A 19724-nucleotide genomic window follows, 5' to 3' on the forward strand; every position below is an offset into this window, starting at 1 on the left:
CTGGCTTCCTCCCTCCCTTCCTTCCAAGAGGGCGAAGGAGGAAAGGGACTGTCAAGATAGACAGCAGGTTCACAGCCGTCTAACACCTCGGCTACTGCCACGGCTCTGGCATTCCTCCCTGCCTCCTGCAGGCTGCGATTCCTGCTCCCGGCTCTGGAAACTGAAGGCAAAGACCAGGGCTTCCGCTCCCTGGGTGGGGAGGGGCGCTGCCCCAAGCTTAGGGGCTGGGCAGACTGCCTGGCACAGTGCCACTGTGAGGGCTCAGGGGTCCTAGGGAATGGTGGGGGGTGACAAGCAGGAAAGGACAAGTCCACAAACAAACCGACCGGAGGAGGAGTGGGCTAGAGAGAGATGCACGGAGCAGTGTGGGAGCAGGGAGGACATCTTCCTTAGAGCGAGGTTTATGGGCCCCACCACGTACTATGTTCTGTGTCGGGCTCTTTAACTTCATCTTGTTTCATTCTCACAAAGGAGTAAATCGAGTTCAAAGTCAACACCCTTGAAAAGCCACTGAGCTGGGATTCAAATCCAGATCCGTCTGGTTCTAAATCCCATGCCCTGTCCTCCGTACAGGCTGCCATCTGAGCAGACGCCCACTCCGGTCTCAAAGATGACATCCAGAATAAATGAATCACTTTCAAAGCAGAGTGAAAAAATGCATTCTCCCCCAATCTCACATCATAACCAGCTGGAAAAGCAAACGTAAAGGTCACTGGGGGCGTGAACATGCCGAGAAGAGCAGTCTGAGCATCTCTGACCCCTGACTCCTGCTGTCTCACAAGACAATGGACAGTCCAGAGCTGCTGCTGCTGGCTAGCTCCAGCGAGGTGTCTCAGCTTCAGGGTCTTCAGGAGTCTCAGTTTTGTTTTTTATACTGCAAGACAGAGAGATGGTTAGAAGTGGCTGAGGGAAGCCAATGGGAGCCAGTGGACACGGGAAATGCTGAGAACTGCGGTCATCTAGGCCTCGGACGCCCCCTGCAGGGGCTTCCTGAAAGTGCGGGAACCCAGCCGGTGTTCCCTGTCAGGCTGGATCCCCGCTTTCTTCTTTGATGGAAAAGGCACTGATGGGGTTGGGAGGAAGGATAAGAAAGACACTGGGGGCCCTGGCCGGTTTGGCTCAGCGGTTAGAGCGTCGACCTGCGGTCCAGAGAGACCCGGGTTCGGTTCCCCCTAAGGGCACATGCCTCAGTTGCAGTTTGTCCCCGGCCCTGGTTGGTCGTGCGGGTGGCAGCCACTCGATGTGTCCCTTTCACGTTGATGTTTCTCTCTCTCTCTGTTCCTCTCTCTCCCTCCCACTCTATCTGAACAAAAAATGGAAAAATGTCCTCGGGTGAGGATAAAAAAAAAAAAAAAAGACACTGGGGAATTAGAATTAAACATCATGGTATGTCCATCATTCTTTTTGAGATGGGTCTTGTTTGGAGGGGGAAAAACCTCAGGTGGAGGAGAAACCTCAAAAGCCATCTAGTCCAATCACTAAGTTTTAAAAAATGAATCCTGGACCCAATAACTGGAGATTCTGATTTAGAAGACAGGAAAGTAGGCCATAATCTAGCTCTCTAGGTTTTCTAACACCGAAGTGTAAGGACCAGTAAGACACTCTATATTCCTGACTCCCTCCCTTTCTCCATCAAAACATGCACTTGAATATTTCCTCAATAACCCTGCTGCAGTGTGAATACCTACGGAGACGGGGAGCTCACTACCGCCCTGCCAAGACAGCTCTGTTCTCTGAGACATCACGAGACTGCTGCCCGCTTTGTTACTACTGCCTCCAGTTAAGACTGCTCTCTTCCTTCTTCCTGCTACCCCATCAGTTTATTCAGTACTGTTGGGCAAAAATGTGTCTTTAGGGATTGAAGGTGCCTCCCCCCACAACCCCCCATGCCACACACACTAACAAAATCAGCAAGGCATCTATCTGCCATCACTTTTGGCTCCCAGAGGTGGCGAGCAGCTAGATTATTCTCAACTGTGGAGCAGCGGCGACCCCTGCTGGTCACGGAGGTTACAGCTCACAGGTGTAGGTGGGAGCCAAGCATTTACTTTGTTCATGATCCAGTCGGCATCTTCAATGGCTCTTTTAATAATTTGCTGGATTCTCTCAGGACTGTCTTCATCTGAATGAACCCGGAAACTCTGAAAGTTTAAGCATAAAAAAAGATGATGGCAAAACTCACAGGACCGGCGGCTTCAGAGCACCAGTCACAGGTCAGACACACTGTGGGCACTTTATACTCAGCATCTCTCCTACCCCTCCACAGAGTTATGATCCCACACAGAGAGGACCAAACAGAGGCTCAGACCGTAACCTGCTGCTAAGCAACAGTGCCAGGCATTTGAATCCTGGTCTATTCAACTGCACAGCACACACTCCTGCCAGCGGGGCAGTCGTGACAAGGAAGACTGCTCCCCAAGTTACCCCCAAATCAAGCTGGGACCCCAAAGGTTACTGGGGGGGGGGTGGCGGCAGAGGGCCTAAGGGAAATTTCCACGTCTGTGTTTCATTTGCTCCTCCCAGGAAGCTGCTTTCACTAGGGTGAGAACCCCGTATGGCTTCACAATGGGGAAGAACAGGGCTTCCCCACCCACGCTGGAGAGCCAAGCCCAAGCCCAGAAGAAAGGGGCGGTGGAGGGGGTGGTTTTGGGAAATGCAGCCAAGCCCAGTGCAGAGCCCAGGCTGCTGTTTGCTTTTGACCAGATGTTCACCCTTGAGAAGCAACATGAGATTCAGGCTCATTCCGCGCACCCAGGGCCCTTCGTGAGTACTGGTACCTCCTCTGCCCTGTTCCTCTCGACCCCATGTCCTCCTTGTCTTTAGGGCACTTCGAGTGCTCAGCTCTGGGACGTCCTCCCTCACTCCCGCAGACAACTAACTGCTCCCTCTCCATGTTTCCACAGCTCTCTGTTGCTTCCTCTATCTTTTTACTTTCCATATTCCATTTGTATTAATTTTAGTTTTTAACCTTTTATTTGGAAATCATGTCTAACCTATAGAAAAGCTGCAAGAATAACACAAAAGAGCTGCCTCCAGAATCACCCATTGTTAACATTTTGCCACATCTGCTTTCCCATCTTCTTTATGTGTTCGCAGTAAAGTTTTGGAAGCACTTATAAGTTGCACATGAGCCCTTAACCCCTAAACACTTCTGTGTGTACTTCCTAACAACAAAGGCATCCTCCTAAGAATCACAGTGATCAAATTCAGAAAATCTAACATTGATACAGTGCTCCTGTATCTATCTAATTTATAGCTCATATTCCAATTTTGTGAATGTCCCCAATAATGTCCTTTATGATCATTGTTTTTCTCTGGTCCAGGATCCCGTCTGGGATCATGCATTGCATTTCGCAGTCACATCTCTTTGGTCCCCTTTAAACCAGAGCAGCTCTTGTGCCTTTCTCCGTGTTTCATGACATTGACGTGCTTGACGAGAACAGCCCAGTTATGTGGTAGATGGGCCCTTAGTCTGGATTTACCTGATGTTTTCTCATGGTTAAAGTCAGATGTGCTTTGTTAACAGAGACACCTATCAAAATGATGATGTGTCCCACACATTTAATTATCCATTCAGCTGCCTAATTCAAGGCCTGGCCCAGAGCTGATGGACTAGATAGCACATCATCCTCTGTTCCTGCAACAAAAACCAGAGAGAATAGCTGGGCTGCCCAGCATTGATATCAGTGGCTCTTACCAAAGTGCCACCCCCTGCAACCTGAAAGACCATCCCTGCCCCTGGCTCCCAACCCTGTGATAGGCCCCTTATTGGAGGAAGCCCCCCAGCCCCAGGCTGAGCACACCCTGCTCCTACCTGCCTGACCGCGTGTTTGTAATGCTCCTGGATGCCCTTGGTGGGCAGCTGTCGGCAACAGCGCAGCAGGTATCGGTAGAGCTGCAGAGGCCTCTGGACCAGCTCTGCCCCTGGTAGCGGGGCCATCTGCAAGACCGGCTGTCCCTGGAAAACAGAGCATCACTTCTAAGGCATCAAGCCAATGCTCGGCCCTGGCCCCAAGGTGCCAGTGCTCCGTGAAGTAGGCTTGATAACAGCACAGAGGCCAGGTCCCCCTCATACCACTCCCCTCGGAACCTAGACCCTGAGCTCTGCTGGGCATTCAGTCTTGCAGAAGTCTCAGCCCAGTGCAGGCCAGCAAGGAACAAATGTAAGATGTTCAGCCTCATCCTGGTATCTTCTCTCTGGACACCAACCTCAGGTGGTGAGTAGGAGGTGTCACTGACAGGCAGAGTAGAGGAGACAAGCAGGAAAACCCCACATTACAATTGCTGAGAAACCATCTAACCTCAAGCAACAGAGGGCAGGATGAAAGGTCTGAGCCTCGCTACTCAGAGTGTGGCCAGTAGCATCGACATCAGCTGAGAGCTTGTTAGAAATGCACAGTCTCAGGCCCCACCGCAGACCTACTAGACGGAACCTGCATTGTAACAAGAGGCCCAGGAGACTCACAAGCACATTAAAGTTTGAGAAACACAATTCCAGAGGGCTCTGTGTGAAGAAGCAGCTGTAGGCAGAGTCGTTGTGGTACACATGACTTCGCTTCACTGTGAGTAAGAAATAGGAATGATAATGAGCTCGCACTGGCTGGGTGGCTTAGTTGACATGTCATCTGGTGCACCAAAAGGTGGTGGGTTCGATTCCTGCTCAGGGCACATACCTAGACGTGGGTTCAATCCCCTGTTCAGGTGCATAAGGGAGGCAACCAATCAATGTTTCTCTCTCATAGCAATGTTTCTCTCTCTCTCTCAAATCAATAAACATATCCTTGGGTGAGGATTAATTAATTAATGAGCTCGTATTCTGTCCTATTTGCTTTACATGTGATTAATGCACACATTTTTTGTTGTTGTTTAGATAGAGTGGGAGGGAGAGAGAGGAAGAGAGAGAGAGGGAAACATCAACATGAAAGGGACACATCGAGTGGCTGCCACCCGCACGACCAACCAGGGCCGGGGACAAACTGCAACCGAGGTACGCACCCTTAGCGGGAACCGAACCCGGGTCTCTTTGGACCACAAGCCGACGCTCTAATCACTGAGCAAAACCGGCCAGGGCAATGCACATATTTTTTAAAAAATCAGCACAGTGGTTGAGCGTCAACCCATGCACCAAGAGGTCACCGGTTCAATTTCTGGTCAGGGTACATGACCAGGTTATGGGCCTAATCCCCAGTGGGAAGTGTGCAGGAGGCGGCAAATCAATGTTCTCACTCATCGATGTTTCTATATCTCTCTCCCTTTCCCTTCCTCTCTCTCTAAAATGAATAAATAAAATTAAAAATTAAAAAATAAAATCAGCACAAAGAGGTCTGACAACAAGCCCAAGGTCACACAGCTGATAAGAATAGAGCTGGGATTTGAGCCCAGACAGGCTCCAGAGCCCACCTTTTAAAAATTTTTTTTAATTTTAAAAGCTTTATTGATATGTAGTTAACATACAGTCAATGTATTTAAAGTGTACACTTTGATCGGTTTTGACACACATATACACCTAAGAAACTATCATCACAAGCAAGAGAGGGAACACCTCCAGCACCCCCAACAAGTTTCCTCGTGCCTCTTTGTAATCCCACCCCTCTGCCCTCACCACTCCCCAATCCCAAAGCAACCTCTGCTTCCTGTCACTACAGATTCCTTTGTATTTTCCTGAGTTTTACATAAAAGCAATCATACTTCATGTACTCTTTGTGTCTGTAGAACCCATATTTTTAAGCTCTGTATTATACATCTGGAAACTTATTTTTTATTTTTTAAAGTAGGAAACTTAAGAGCACAGGTGTTTTTTTTTTCCCAAGGGTGCATTCTAGATCATAAGGATTTGTTAAGTTTCCATTAAGTACTTCCCAGCCCCAAACTGTCCCCGCCTCTGTGCTCACTGTCCTGTAGGATCCTGCTGGGACCTCTGCCACAGCATCTTGCCTGGTGTCCCTGCCTCCAGCCTGTCACTTCCCAGTCTCCTCCACATTGATGCCTGGGCTCATCCCACAGTCAGCCACAGGACCTTCTCACAGGTCCCCAGAACTGTAAGTTAGTCACCTCTTGGTGCCTTGGCACACGAAGCTCCCTGGCGTGGAGCTCCCTTCCCCTCTGCATGTTAGAACCCGTTTACCCTGCCAGGTCCAGCTCAGTGCCACTTCCTCTGGGAAGCCCTTCCTGACTGTCCGGGGGGGGGGGGGCAGTACCCTGTTTATGGAGCTGGTACAGTGCTTCCCACACTGCCGGGATTCATGGGCTGCCAGGCCTGTGCAGCTTGGCCCAGGCCCCAGTGCTTCGTGCCCTGTTTACTGAACTGGACTGAATAGAATCTGTTATCTCCTCCATCCAGATTTCCCCTCTGACAGAGCAGCTCACTATGTTCCCAATGAAGGAGCTAAAAGACCAAGACTAAGCGACTAGCCTTAGTTTTAAAGTAACTAAAAAGAAAAGAAAAAAAAGACAACCCCTCCCCCTCCAAAAAACGAACTAGAATTCTAAATCTTTCCAAGGTCCTTAAACTAAGAAAAGAAACTCATTAAGTAACTGGTTTCAGAGGCTCCTTCATTCCTTTTCCAACATGTTATCTTCCTGGCAACAATAAAGGTCTGTCTCCATAGCCAAGTTTGCTCAGGATACTCTGGGCTCTCGCTCTGACACTGGGGTGAGCAGGTGGTTGTCTGCCCCCACCATGCATCCTCCCTTCTGGTTACAGCCCCAGACTGGGACTGGGGATCTGCTGGGGCCAGGTCTCAGCCCACAAGGTCTGGGTGGAGCTCACCCCAAGCCTGACCAATCAGAGACCTGCATCCACGTGGTCACAGGGATTGGTTCACAGGTGGGTACATGGTGGAAGCTGAGTGAACCTCAAAGCCCTGCAGGAGCGACTAGACCCGATGCTGAGAGGGCAGCTCCTCCCTCAGGGAAGCCATCTTGCCTCCTTCGAAGCCTGAGGCTGAAGCCACAGAAGGCAGAGCTGAGAACCTGAGCAAAACCAAGTCTGAAGAAGTCATTTGAGCCCTAAAACCACCCACTTGAAGGCAGTCCCACCCCTAGACTTTTCAGTGATCCAAGACAAGTAATCCCATTTGCCAAAGCAGCTTGGGTTTGTTTTGTCACTTGCAGCCAAAGGAGTCCAAACTGATTGAAAAATCTTAATCTCCCAAATTCTACTTCCGCGGTGAGCTGTGACGGTTCCAGCCCTAAGGGAGAGTGCAAACAGGGCAGGGTCCCCAAGGTCCTTGTGCCCCAAATATCAACCTGCCAGTCTGAACAGCCACCCTTCAGTCCAACAAACTGAGGGAACCCCATACAAGGGGGCAAAGAACTTCAAGTGCCACCAGAGAGGACATACCACTGAAGCCCCCAACCTGACAGCAGATTCCACTGGCTGGCTTCCCCAGACTATATAAAGTGCTAATCAAATATCGTAAAATGCTCGTGGTGTAACAGATGGTTACCAGCTGCAGTCTTCAAAATTAACATTTGGAAAGAGCACAACTTTGTTTCATTACTTAAAAACCCAAGCAATACTTAGAAACCTACCCAGCGAGTATGGGCGGGAGATTATTTTCAGCTCAATTATAATTCTTAGTCATTCTCTGTAATAACTAGCAGAGAGTCCATGTGTGGGTCCACTCAGAAGAGTTAAACTAAAAATGTTTTAATTTCATTTCAAGTGTGGGCTTGTCATTATTTAAGGGGCAATGAACCTCACAGCATCACTGTTAAAACTGTAGTCAAACCCTGTGGCCCTGGGAATATCACTTTGCATGTCCTGCTCCTTGGCCTTGACCTTGGCCTTGACCTTGGCCTCTCCACCTCGGCTCCCCGCCTCTGTGAGGGCATCACCACCTTCCCTGGCAACCAAACCAAAACCATCACAGAGCCAACTCGCTCTACTCCTTCTCCCTCAATCCCCATGTCACTGGTCTCTAAGTCCTATCAAGTTCTACCTCGGAATGCCACTCAAATCTGTCCCCTCCTCTCTATTTCCACTGCACAGCCGTGGTTAAGGCTCTTATCACAGCTCATGTGGACAACTCGAAGGCTTCCCAGCAGGCCTCCCTGTCTTCCAAGCTATCCTCCACTCAACAGCCAGAGTGAACCTGGCAGGCCATGTTCCTGCCTAAAACCCCTAAGAGCCACCCATCGCTCATGACAACTTTTCCCCAAATGTAGGACAAATATAAAATTATTTTAGGTAGTATATGGACCAACACCTTTTTTATTGTAATGAATTTATGCTTATTTTCATGTGTAATGAGAAAAGAAACCCATAATTTCATAGGTGTTATGGCCTAAAACAGTTTTTTAAATGAATGGCATAAAGTATACCAAACAAATAAGAATGCACTTGCAATGTGGATGTGACAAAATCCTGACAGTGGTACTACAGCTTGGAAAACACTGGCCTCCAGAATAACATCCATACTCCTTTCCAGGGCCTCCAAGGCCCCTCCTGATCCGTCCCCTGTTCACCCCTCATCATGTCACCCACCACTCGCCACCAAGTCCAGGCAAACCGAGTTCTGAGTGGCACATCCACAACAGTCTGTGTCATGCTCACCAGCTGTGGTCTCAGCACCATGACAAAATATTGGCGTAGAGTAGATGTGTTAGGTTCTCCAAAGACAAAACCAGTAGGAGACAGGCAGGGTGGGAGATGATAGATAGATAGATATATAGATAGATAGATAGATAGATAGATAGATAGATAGATAGACAGACAGACAGACAGACAGACAGACATTTCTAAGGAAATGGCTCATGTGTTGAGGCTGGCAAGTTGAAAGTCTGCAGAGCCAATGTCCCAGTTTGAGTCTGAAGGCCGGAAGCTGCTACACAACCAGGAAGAGCCAATGTCAGTCTTCAGCTTGAAGACTGCCAGGCAGGAGAATTCTCTAGAACTCGGGGGAGAGTCAGTCTACTGTTCTACACAGACCTTCAAGCACTTGGATGCGGCCCACCCACATCAGGGAAGGCAATCTGCTTTACTGGGTCTCCTGATTTATATGTTCATCTCATCCGAAAACACCCTCACACACACTCAGAATAATGTTAGACCATTATCTGGGCACTCCACCTCCCAGTAAAGTTGACATATAACTTAACCATCACAGTAGAGTTCAATATCCCTGTGTTGAATGAATCCTCCTATGCCAGCCTACAATACCCCTACCTGCTTCCTGCCAATCTGGTCCTCCAACACTCGGCTCTGAGGTTTACACCTCCTCCCAGAAGGCCTCAGTGACCCAACATCCCTGCCACCGTGCTCAGTGGGAGGCCTGTGAATACCCCAAACAGTCCTCATCACCCCACATCACTCTTGCTCAGGCTTCATCACCTCTTACCTGCATTACCAGAGGGTATTTACCTGCCCTCAGTCCCCTTTCAACCACCTCCCACCTGGCAGTCACAATGCTTTATCTAATTTCCAACTTAAAATCTTCCCAGAGCCCTGGCCGGTTTGGCTCAGCGGTTAGAGCGTCCGCCTGCGGTCCGGAGAGACCCGGGTTCGGTTCCCGCTAAGGGCATGTACCTCGGTTGCAGTTTGTCCCTGGCCCTGGTTGGTCGTGCGGGTGGCAGCCACTCGATGTGTCCCTTTCACATCGATGTTTCCCTCTCTCTCTCTTCCTCTCTCTCCCTCCTACTCTGTCTGTACAAAAAATGGAAAAATGTCCTCGGATGAGGATTAAAAAAAAAAAAAAATCTTCCCAGAGTTGGACATGACATTGTATGTTATCATCAATTATTAGTTTTCTTGGGCATAATGGCAATGTTGCGGTCATGTGGTCATGTCCTTATTCTTAGGAGATACAAGTGGAAGTGTTTAGAGGTGATGTCACCATCACATCTGCACTGACTTTCCAATGGTTCAGCAGAAGACTACACAGAAAGAGAGGAGATACCGTGAGAATGATAAAGCAAATGTGGCAAAACGTTAAGACTGTGTTTAGACAGCAGGTGAAAAGGGTGGACGTTGTGCTGTTATTTCCACCTCTGTATATTTTAAACATTGTCATAACAAAAAGTTATTTCAGAAAAATCCTTCCACAGTTTCCCATCACTCAGTGGATAAAGTATTAAACTCTTTAGGTTCACACCAACTCCTAAAACCTTCTCCCCGGCCCAGATCCATCCCTCACCACTCCTCCACCTGCCAGGCACAAGCTGACACACCACCTACAGTTCCTTTAATAACAGCGACAGCAACAACCACCGAGAATGATTACTACAGCTGCCATACTGAGTAGTTACCATGTGATAGGCCCTCATCGAAACAAGGCACATTAATTCATTTTGATCCCCATAATAGTGCTATGAGAGGGTACCATTATGTTCTCCTTTTGCCAAGAGAAAAACGGAGACAAAAAGAAGATAGGAAATTTGTCCGAGGTCACACAGCTGAGTGTGGAAGCCAGGATTTCCACCCAGGAAGTCTGGCTCCAGAGGCCGTGGGGGCTGCTGCCTAGAACACTAGCCCCACCCTCCAAATGGACTTTTACTCATCCTGCAGTTGGCATTTATGCTTCTTCCTAACAGCTCCCACACACCCAATTTCTTTTTAAGGGAAGACTTCTTCCCTTTTGATCTGCTAACACTGTCACCAGGGGCTCCATCTCTTCTGGCCACAGGAGAGCATTAGACCAAAGCTAAGCCACTGAGCATCCCCCACCCCTGGGAACAGCTTCTCGAGCAGGGTTACAAAGGGCCTGAAAATGAGTTCATGCACCCAGCGGGAGTGTGTCTGATCAGCCTTCTCCTGCTCTGAACTGTCATGTGTTCTGCTGCCTGGCCTTCCAGAAACGTCTAGATTCCTGCCTAGTTCTCCAGCCTCCTCCCTTGATTCTGTGAACACCCACACTCTTTCAATACATTTCTTTTGCCCCTACAGGGAACTAGACTCTCCCCCTTATCTGTTTGTCCACAGCCTGTTGCACCAGCTCAGGTCACAGCAGGAATCACTCTGTGCTCCAAGCTTGCCTTCCCATCTCCCCCACCAAACCAAACTCCCTGAGGGCAAGGGCTGTCGGATTCCTCCATCACTGCTCCCTCAGCGCCTAGCATGGTGCTGGACACACGGTGGACTCTGTAAATGCTTTTTGGCTAAATAACCTCAAAATCTGACCAATACCCACACTTGAGAAAACAGCAGCTTGGATATTTCCCTGCCTGCAGACCTGGGGATCCAAATGCGGCTGGGACTGACCTGTGCTCCTGCCCACTACGAAGTGATGATCTCTGCCCACTGCAGGGTCCTCCGTGCCCTGGGCACATCTGGCCGTCACCTCTGGAAGAAACACCCTCCCTTTCCCATCCACCTACTCCAAGCCTGTTCCAGTCTCCTCAGTCTCCCTCCAACTCGCCTGTAGGAACTCCCTGCAGGTAACCAACCCCTCAGTCTGAAAAGGCCATTAGACAAGAATATCCTCAAGTCCCCCCAACCATGGAATTCAACCTCATCTAAGAGCTGACTTATGCACTAAGCATGGTGCTAGACATTTTTGCAACTTTCTGACAAAAAAGCATTATCCCCAATTTGCAGATGTGGAAACCGAGGCTGAAAAGTGAGCTGACATGCCCATGAACACACAACCAGGGAGTGGCAGAGCCGGGATGTGAACTCTGGCTCTAAGTCCAGTGCTCCGACCTTGCTGAGTTCTTGAAGGAAAAGGGGCCCTTCTTTTTCCAAGGCTGTTAGGCTCTCAGACCGCTCTCTTGGATTAATCAACACCCTTCGGACATGTCTCCTTTTCAGTCCTTCCCTATGCTCAACCAGAATGAGCCTCTAAAAACAAAATTTCACCCCAGCCAGTGTGGCTCAGTGGCTGAGCATCAACCAGGCACCAAGAGGTTACTGGTTCAATTCCCAGTCAGGGCACATGCCCAGTTGTGGGCCAAATCCCCAGTGGGGGGCATGCAGGAAGCGGCCAATCGATGTTCTTTCTCATCAATGTTTCTATCTCCTCTCCTTCTCCTTTCCTCTCTCTAAAATCAATAAAGAAAAAAAAAATTTCACCTTTGAGTACCTTGCTTGATATCCTTTAATGGCGCCCACAGAACCAAGGCTGGGCCATCAGTATACATATGCCTTTGTGTGCTGGCAAGAGGGGGATGGTATCCAAGGCTTTCCCCAGGGAACTGCCAGCCTCTCTCCCATCTGTAACCAAACCCTCCACACTCTACCCTCTCCCGGGCTCTGTCTCCTCCATCACCTTGTCACTGCTACGGTACCTAGCACACAGTGGTCACTCAGTCACTCAATAGAGGGGTGTCACAGTGATTCCTCCCTCCCCCCAACAACTTACAGGCCGCTTTCCTTGAAGACTGAGTGGAACAGTGAAAGCACAGGGACCCCAAGTCACGGCAAGACCGATGTGGGGTTAAATAAGCAAGCACACGGGCCTGGATTGAGCAGCAGCTCTCTCTCTCCCCGGCCCTTCTCCACCCTGGGGAAAGCAGAAGGGGAAAACAAAATGTCACAATGCCCTTGGGTGCTTCTGCTCAAAGTAAAGATGGCTCACGAAAGGAAGCCCCTGCTGCAAGGTGAGACTGGGCGGGGCTTGTGGACGCCATTGATTCCGTTAGCTCTGCATACATTAAGGAGCTAAAAATACATCTTTTTCTTTTTAAATCAGACAAAAGATCGGGTGAGATTTATTTCACTTTTTCCTGAATCAGAACTGAGTTCTAGTTATTAATACACCCAGGGTAGCATGGCTTGGCTCACACAGGCTCTCAGTGAAAGGTGTTAATTGAATGAACAGGAAAACAGTCCCAAGTAGACAGTGTTTCAAAACCATAAAACGGAAGAGCCGAAAGCCACCTTCTCCCTCCAGTGTAAAAGAAGTCTCTCCTTCACATCCTTGGCAGCCAAGCTGTCAGACTATCCTTTTGGTTCTGAGCTAAAACCTGCTCTGTAAAATTCTATTAGACTGAGCTCTGCCCTTTGGGGCTCAAGTCTCTGCTGACCTACTCACCCACCCCCACCCCATCTTTCATTATTCAAAGTCATTTCCCCAGCCTTTCAGTTTCTTTTCCAAGATAACCATCCTGAAGGTGCTATAACCTCCCAATGCTTCTCCAACCCATATCCACACCCTCATTATTGATCTCACCCTTAAAACCACAGTTTGTTTGTGTTCTGACCCGTCCTGGCGCACTGGAGTCAGATGGCAATGTCACCTCTTCCACTTGGGAATTCAAGGAATGCAACTCAGACAGCATTCTCTGTTTGGGCCCTTGCATGACCCTGGCATTCAGCTCAAAGGCACCTTTTTTCCCATGAACTATTCTTTTTTGTTTTCCATGAACTACAGTTGTCCCTCGTTTATCGTGGTTAATCCGTTCCAGACTCTAGCGGTTGCACTGGCGTTGAAGGCTTCCTGGGGTGCTCGAATACATAGGCCTACAGTCTATACGTACAGTGATTTTAATTGTAATACAGGGGTGTATAAGTGACTCAGACAACCTAATATGCGCTGTATCATTTTCACTGTCTTGATCAACTTTAAATGAATATATTTGAAAAAAACGCAATAGAATGAAGCCGCGAAAGTTGAAGCATGAAGTGGCGAGGGACGACTGTATTCTCTTTTTTTATTATTATTATTTTTCTTTATTGATTTTAGAGAGAGAGGAAGGGAAAGCGAGAGAGGGCTAGAAACATCTATGAGAGAGAACAGTGACTGGCTGCCTCCTGCATGCACCCCACTGGGGATTTGGCCCACAACCTGGTGCATGGGTCGATGCTCAACCACTGAGCCACACCGGCCAGGCTCCATTAACTATTCTTAAGTCTCTTTCCCCATCTTGCACTATACTAGTTCAGTCCAGAGTCACCGGGGTCTGCCACAATCTCTGGGGTGCCTGATCCTGTCTGTTATCCAATTCAACTCAATTCAGCACAACAAAAACAGGTACAAATGGGGTACAAAGAGAGAGAGATTAACCCCAGCAGGCTGTGTCAATCACCTATACAAGACCATTCAGAGCATCTAATAAGTGTCTGGCTCTGGACTCAGCCCTAGGACCAAAGACAAAAGGCCTGACATGTTACCAAGGGGCCCTACGCCCAACCTTCTACAAAGCTGATGGCACGTTTCACTAGCTGCCATGTGTCGGGTAGATGTTGAGAGCTTGACTGTGTTATCTCATGTATCCTCACAATAATCTTACAGGCTACATATCAGTAGCTCCATTTTATGGATAAGGGAACTGAGGCTCTGAGAGGTTAAGTAACTTGCCAGAGGCCACACAGCTAGTATATGGTCAGTTTATGTGATCCCAAAGCCCATGCCCTTGCCAGTTTCTAACACCACCTGTGTCCATATCTGAATCATGCACAAAATGCTGCCCAGAGCAGGCCAAAAAAGAGAATATGACAGCATAAAGGAAAAAAGTGAAATAAAACCACAAAGGGAATTCCTGGGAGCCAGGTGATATCACTGCACAGATACTGAGAAACACCTGTGGCCCCATTTAACCTCACTGTCTTTTTCCCTAACCTGTGCCCTGACATAGGGCATCTAAAAATAAGTGTGTATTGGGGGTGGGGTGGGGGGAGAAACCCTATATTTAAAGAAAGAAAGAGAATGAATGGAACTAGAGAAAAATAACCAGAAATTATGCCCTGTTGAGCACTGATATGAGCTAAATTAAGCCTGCACAGGCCATTGTTTAAATATGCAATTATTCTCCTGGATGTTGAAAGTCACAACAGAGGACCTAGTGGGGCTCCAGCTGCACCTGCACATCCTCCCAAGTAGGAGGTGGGGCAGCAATCCTAACTCCTCCAGTCCCTCTGCTACATGGTCTGGGCTCTCAAGATCCACCCTCCATGTTCCTCATCCTTCCGCCACCCCAAACCCACCTTCATCCCCGGGCGCTACCTTGGTTCCCAGCTTTGTAACAATGCCTCCTGCAGACGATCCCAATAACCTCCCAATCAGACTCTCTCCTTCCAGGCCAGCTTCACAGTGCCATCCAAGGTCACATCCTAAAAACACACCCTGTCTCTCCCCTTCTCCCAAAATCTCTGTAAAGTGAGTACTCTTGATGCATGGCCTTCCAAAATCTGGTTCAAACTTCTCTTATCAAACTCATCTCTTGCTGTCCTTCCCACACTTCCTGCATTTTAGCCACACTCCGAACTTGGAGGTTAAGTTCATGGACTTTAGAATCAGAAAGTCTGGGTTCACATCCTGGCTCCATTACTTGTCAATTGTAGGACCCTGGGCAAATTTCTTAACCTCCATCTCAGAGTCTGTTGCACGTCTGTCAATGGGGCCACTAATAGCACCTCCTACATAGAATCAGTGGTGAACTAATGCTCCTGAACCACTTGGCCTCGTGCCTGGCACAGACTATGTGCTTCCTAACTATTTGCTGTTATTGTTACCAGCATCTCTGGGATGTGCTTTTCAATACCTCTCTTTCCACTACCTTGAATTCTTTATCAGCCTCAAGAATTCCTCTTTATCTTTAAAGACCCAGCACCTATGTTACCTCCTCCGTGCTGCCCATATTCCTGCAATGGGGTCATCACACGGTGCTGTAATCATTTATGTAGCAATATGATGGGAAAGCATAGAGCAGGTTTTGATGACAAATAACCCTGGTTTAGGAGACTAGCTCTGCCATGTATTGCTGTGCAATCCTGGCCAACCTGCTTGACTTCTCTGGACTTCTCCTCCTCCTCTGGAAACTGGAGAACAGAAAATGTACCTCATGAGGGGCGGGGTTGTAAAGATCAAGCAAACTAACATAAGTAACGTGCCTAGCCCTGGAGCTGGCACATACTAGGTACCTGAACATCTTTCCTACTCCACCTAGCTGTCTGCGCTCCTTGCTGACTGTAAGCTTCTGGAGTACAGAAGCGATATTGTATTAGCTACCCCTCCACAATTAACAGTGCCCAGAACATAACAGAAGCCCAATAAATGTGTGCTGATTGCTTCCGTTTTACCAGAGAGGAAACTCAAGCCAGGAAGAAAGTTCCTGTCCAGAAGTCACAAAGCCAGTGAGTGGCAGAGCCACGTCTCCAACTCAGGTCCTTTGGTTGAGTCCTCAGCTTTTTCAACCACACCTGCTGTCTCAAGGCCATTACCTTGAAAATTACATCTGTCAGCCCAAAACGCCCTAAGCCTTTACTAGTTTCAAAGGAACCTGATGAGCTCTCCCAGCCAAAGCAAACCAGAAAAATAGTTCAAAAGGCAAATATGTTTGTATCAGAGCAGAGTAACCAGCAACCTGAACAGAATCATTGTTATGTGCCAAAGGCTTCCCACACACAGGCCACAACACACCACCCTAGCTTGAGGGCAAAAGAAGAGAATTAATGTACTGTATACCTACCAGGTGTCAAACACTGGGGTGGGTACTTCATAGGGACCACTTAATCTAAAACCTAAGGTTCAAGGTCACACAGAACTAGGCAAGAGCCACAGCTAGACTTTGTACCCACATCTCTGCCTTTCTAGCTCAGGCTTTTTCTTTTTTTCCAACTGATTATCTTTATTTTTTTTATATAGGTTTCATATAGATTATAGATTTTAAACACTATTTTTGACTATGAAATTTTTGGAGGCTTTTTCCCCTGTGATACAATTAAAAATTTTTTTCATTTATTTTTTAAATTTTATTTTTGTTACAGATGTTTCTCCTTTTTTACCCCATTGGCACCCTCCCCCACTCCCACCCTGTCGCCGGCTTTGTTGTCCACGTCCATTGGTTATGCATACATGCATATTAAGTTCTGTGGTTTATCTCTTCTCACTCCTACCATCCCCTCTTCTGAGGGTTGTCAGTCTAAACCTTACTTCCATGTTTCTGGGTCTAGCGTATTCCTCAGACTGTTATGTTCATTATATTCCATATATAAGTGAGATCATGTGGTATTTGTCTTTTTCTGCTTGGCTTGTTTCACTTAGGATACTTTCCAGGTCCCTCCATGTCATCTCAAAGGATAAGAGATCTTTCTTTCTTACAGCTGCATAGTACTCCACTGTGTATATGTACCACAGCTTTTTTATCCATTCATCTACTGATGGACACTTGGGCTGTTTCCAGATCTTAGCTATTGTAAATAGTGCTGCTATGAACATGGGGGTACATATATTCTTTAGCTCAGGCTTTTTCTACACATACCTAGGGATTATCTGCGCGGACCCTTGAGCTGAAAGCTCCTGGTTTATCCTTTTCTTCTCCTCTTCCCCCTCCCTCTGGCCTCCTTGATGGACCTCATATACACAACCACTCTTCCAGGGTGCCCACATGGTCCACACCTCCCCACCCCATGTATCCAGGGCTCAGTGATGAGGCCTTCCTTGACCACACTCCAGTTTCTTCTATTTATCTTCATGGCACTCTTCACTACTTGGATTATATTTGTTTCTGTTTGTATTTCCCCACTGGAATATAAACTCTGTAAGAGCAGAAAGTTTATCCTGTTCAAGTGTATCTCTAGTACAGTGCCTGACACAGTAGGCATGTGTGTGCATGTGAGTGTGTGTGTATGTTGAAATACTAGTCACTGAGCACTAACAAGGTACTAGGTGCTAGAGATATAGAAACAAAGAAGACAGTCCCTGACCCCATGGAATTTACACATTAACAAGAGGAGAGCCCTGGCCAGTTTGGCTCAGCGGTTGGAGCATCGGCCTGCAGACCAGAGAGCCCCGGGTTCGGTTCCCGCTAGGGGCACATACCAAAAAAATAAAATAAAATAAATAAATAAATAAATAAATAAATAAATAAAACAAGAGGAGATAATAAAAACCAATTATTCAATTATAACTAAATATTACAAAGTGAAATTCAGGTCCTTGAGAGACTGGCTTATGAGGTCCCTCACCCAGTCAAGGCTCAGCATTTTCTTAAGAAAGTACATTTAATCTGAGGTCTGAAGGAAGAGTGGGATTTGGCTGGGTGACGGTGAAGATGGAGGGGTGGTGAAGGCAGAGAGGGCAACCTGCAGCCTGCATGAAGGCCTGAAGGAGGAAGGGACTGCCATGCCCACAGGCGCCCGCAGGGAGGGAGAGCAAGGGCAAAGAGGATACCGTCTAGAAAGGTGAGGTCAGATTCAAAAGGGTCTGGTAGGCAGTGAAGAGTTAATATTAGTCTTAAGGGTCCTGGCCAGTGTGGCACAGTAGGTTGGAGTATAGTCCAGTATCAAAAGATGGTGCGTTCCATTCCTGGTCAGGACAAATACCCAGGTTACAGGTTCAATCCCCGGTCAAGCGCATGTGGGAGGCAACCGATGGATGCTTCTCTTTCTCTCCCAATCTAAAAAAAATCAATTAAAAAAAAAAGATTAGTCCTAAGGTCCATCAACTGATGTATAAAATAAAACATGGTACCTTCATACAACGTAATATTACTTTATGATTAAAAAGAAATGAGCTACTAATACATGCTACAACGTGGATGAGCCTTGAAAACATTCCTTTTAGTGAAAGAAGCTAATCACAAAGTACCAAATGTTGTACATTTCAGTTATGTGAAATGTGCAGAGTAGGCGCATCTATGGAGACACAAAGTAGCTTAGCCTTGCTAGGGATGGACGGAATGGGAGATTGCGGTGGTGACAGCTAAAGGAGGGGTTTCTTTGGGGAGTAATGAAAATGTTCTAAAATTGATTATGGTCATGGATGATGCTCAACTCTGTAAATGTCCTAAAAGATATTTAATCGTGCATTTTTTTAAATATATGTTTTTATGATTTTGGGGGCGGGGGGCAGCTGAGCCTGCAACCCAGGCATGTGCCCTGACTGGGACTCTAACTGGGACCTCTCCGTCCACGGGAGGACGCTCAATCCACTGAGGCACACTGGCTGGGCCAACTGTATGCTGCGTAAAAGCAAACAAAAGATTAGTCTTAAAAGGGGTCTCAGCCACTGAGTGACTCGATCTGTTCTTCAGACGCATAAATCAAAACATGAAGGTCACTCCAGGTAAGTTCGCTCGGGGGTGCTCAAGGCAGATGGGCCGTACAGGGGCCCTATCTACTTACTAAAATGGGCAAACCGAGGCTGGCCACGGAGGTGTGTGCCAGACAATGAACATTTCACTAGTGGGCCCGGGCCCGGCTTCGCGGAGGCGCCTGGGGACCCCTGGGCTCCAATGGCCCCGTCCTGGGCCTTCGCTCCTCCGGGCCGCGCCGGCGAGGCCTGCTGCAGGCCTGGGCGGCCGGGAGCGGCGACCCGGGGCACCGGCTCTCCCCGGGCACGAACACGGGCAGGGAGGGGAACGGAGCGGCGCGAGTCACTGCTAGGTCTTCCCAGGCCACGCAACGCCGAGGACACCCGAGACCTCACATCTGCAGACCGCCCTCCACCCCAGCGGCTCTCAGCCCCGCGCGTCCTCCCGCCTGCGCCCCCGCCCTCCGCCTACGCCGCGCGGCTCACCCGCCTCCACTGGGAAACGTCAACCCCGGTCACGGCGGACGCGAGGCTACGAGTGCGCCTGCGTCTCCGGACCAGCGCAGCACCGCCCCCGCCTGGCCACTGCGCGCCGAGCGCCCTCTGTCGGCCGCGCGCGGGACTTGGAGTCTGTTAATAAGAGAACCCAACATGCCATACCTACTGGGTGCCCCTTCCCTGATCGACCCCACCGGGTTGAAAAAGAACGCTGTTCCACTAACACCATTCTTACGTTACACATCCATGCTTCCTTCTGGCTGTTGCTACCTCAGATTTAAGCCCTGAAGGCAGCCTCTCCCCCATATTCCTGAA

General features: G+C 48.5%; 1 protein-coding gene across 2 annotated transcripts; it reads right to left on the reverse strand.

The window, feature by feature from the left end:
* Positions 1-266: 266 nt before the first annotated feature.
* Positions 267-19431, reverse strand: LYRM9 (LYR motif containing 9). Of its 2 annotated transcripts, XM_036269146.1 has the most exons (4): positions 19398-19431; positions 3815-3958; positions 2049-2141; positions 267-874 (listed from the first exon to the last, which is right to left on the reverse strand). In XM_036269146.1, exons 2-4 carry the CDS (start codon positions 3938-3940, stop codon positions 857-859), a joined length of 237 nt encoding a protein of 78 aa, XP_036125039.1. In that variant the 5' UTR covers positions 3941-3958; positions 19398-19431; the 3' UTR covers positions 267-856. The 2 variants fall into 2 exon arrangements, with proteins under 2 accessions (XP_036125039.1, XP_036125038.1); XM_036269145.1 differs by lacking the exon at positions 267-874 and having other exon boundaries at positions 1899-2141.
* Positions 19432-19724: the final 293 nt, after the last annotated feature.

The sequence above is a fragment of the Molossus molossus genome, unplaced genomic scaffold, assembly GCF_014108415.1.
Source record: "Molossus molossus isolate mMolMol1 unplaced genomic scaffold, mMolMol1.p scaffold_m16_p_19, whole genome shotgun sequence".
Classification (NCBI taxonomy): Eukaryota; Metazoa; Chordata; class Mammalia; order Chiroptera; family Molossidae; genus Molossus; species Molossus molossus.

Bases quoted from the DNA above. Each gene is read 5' to 3' on its own strand.
- LYRM9 (XM_036269145.1), bottom strand. From the start codon at position 3,940: ATGGCCCCGCTACCAGGGGCAGAGCTGGTCCAGAGGCCTCTGCAGCTC. The intron at 2,142-3,814 runs GTAGGAGCAGGG...TTAAACTTTCAG, and splicing joins ACAAACACGCGGTCAGGCAG to AGTTTCCGGGTTCATTCAGA.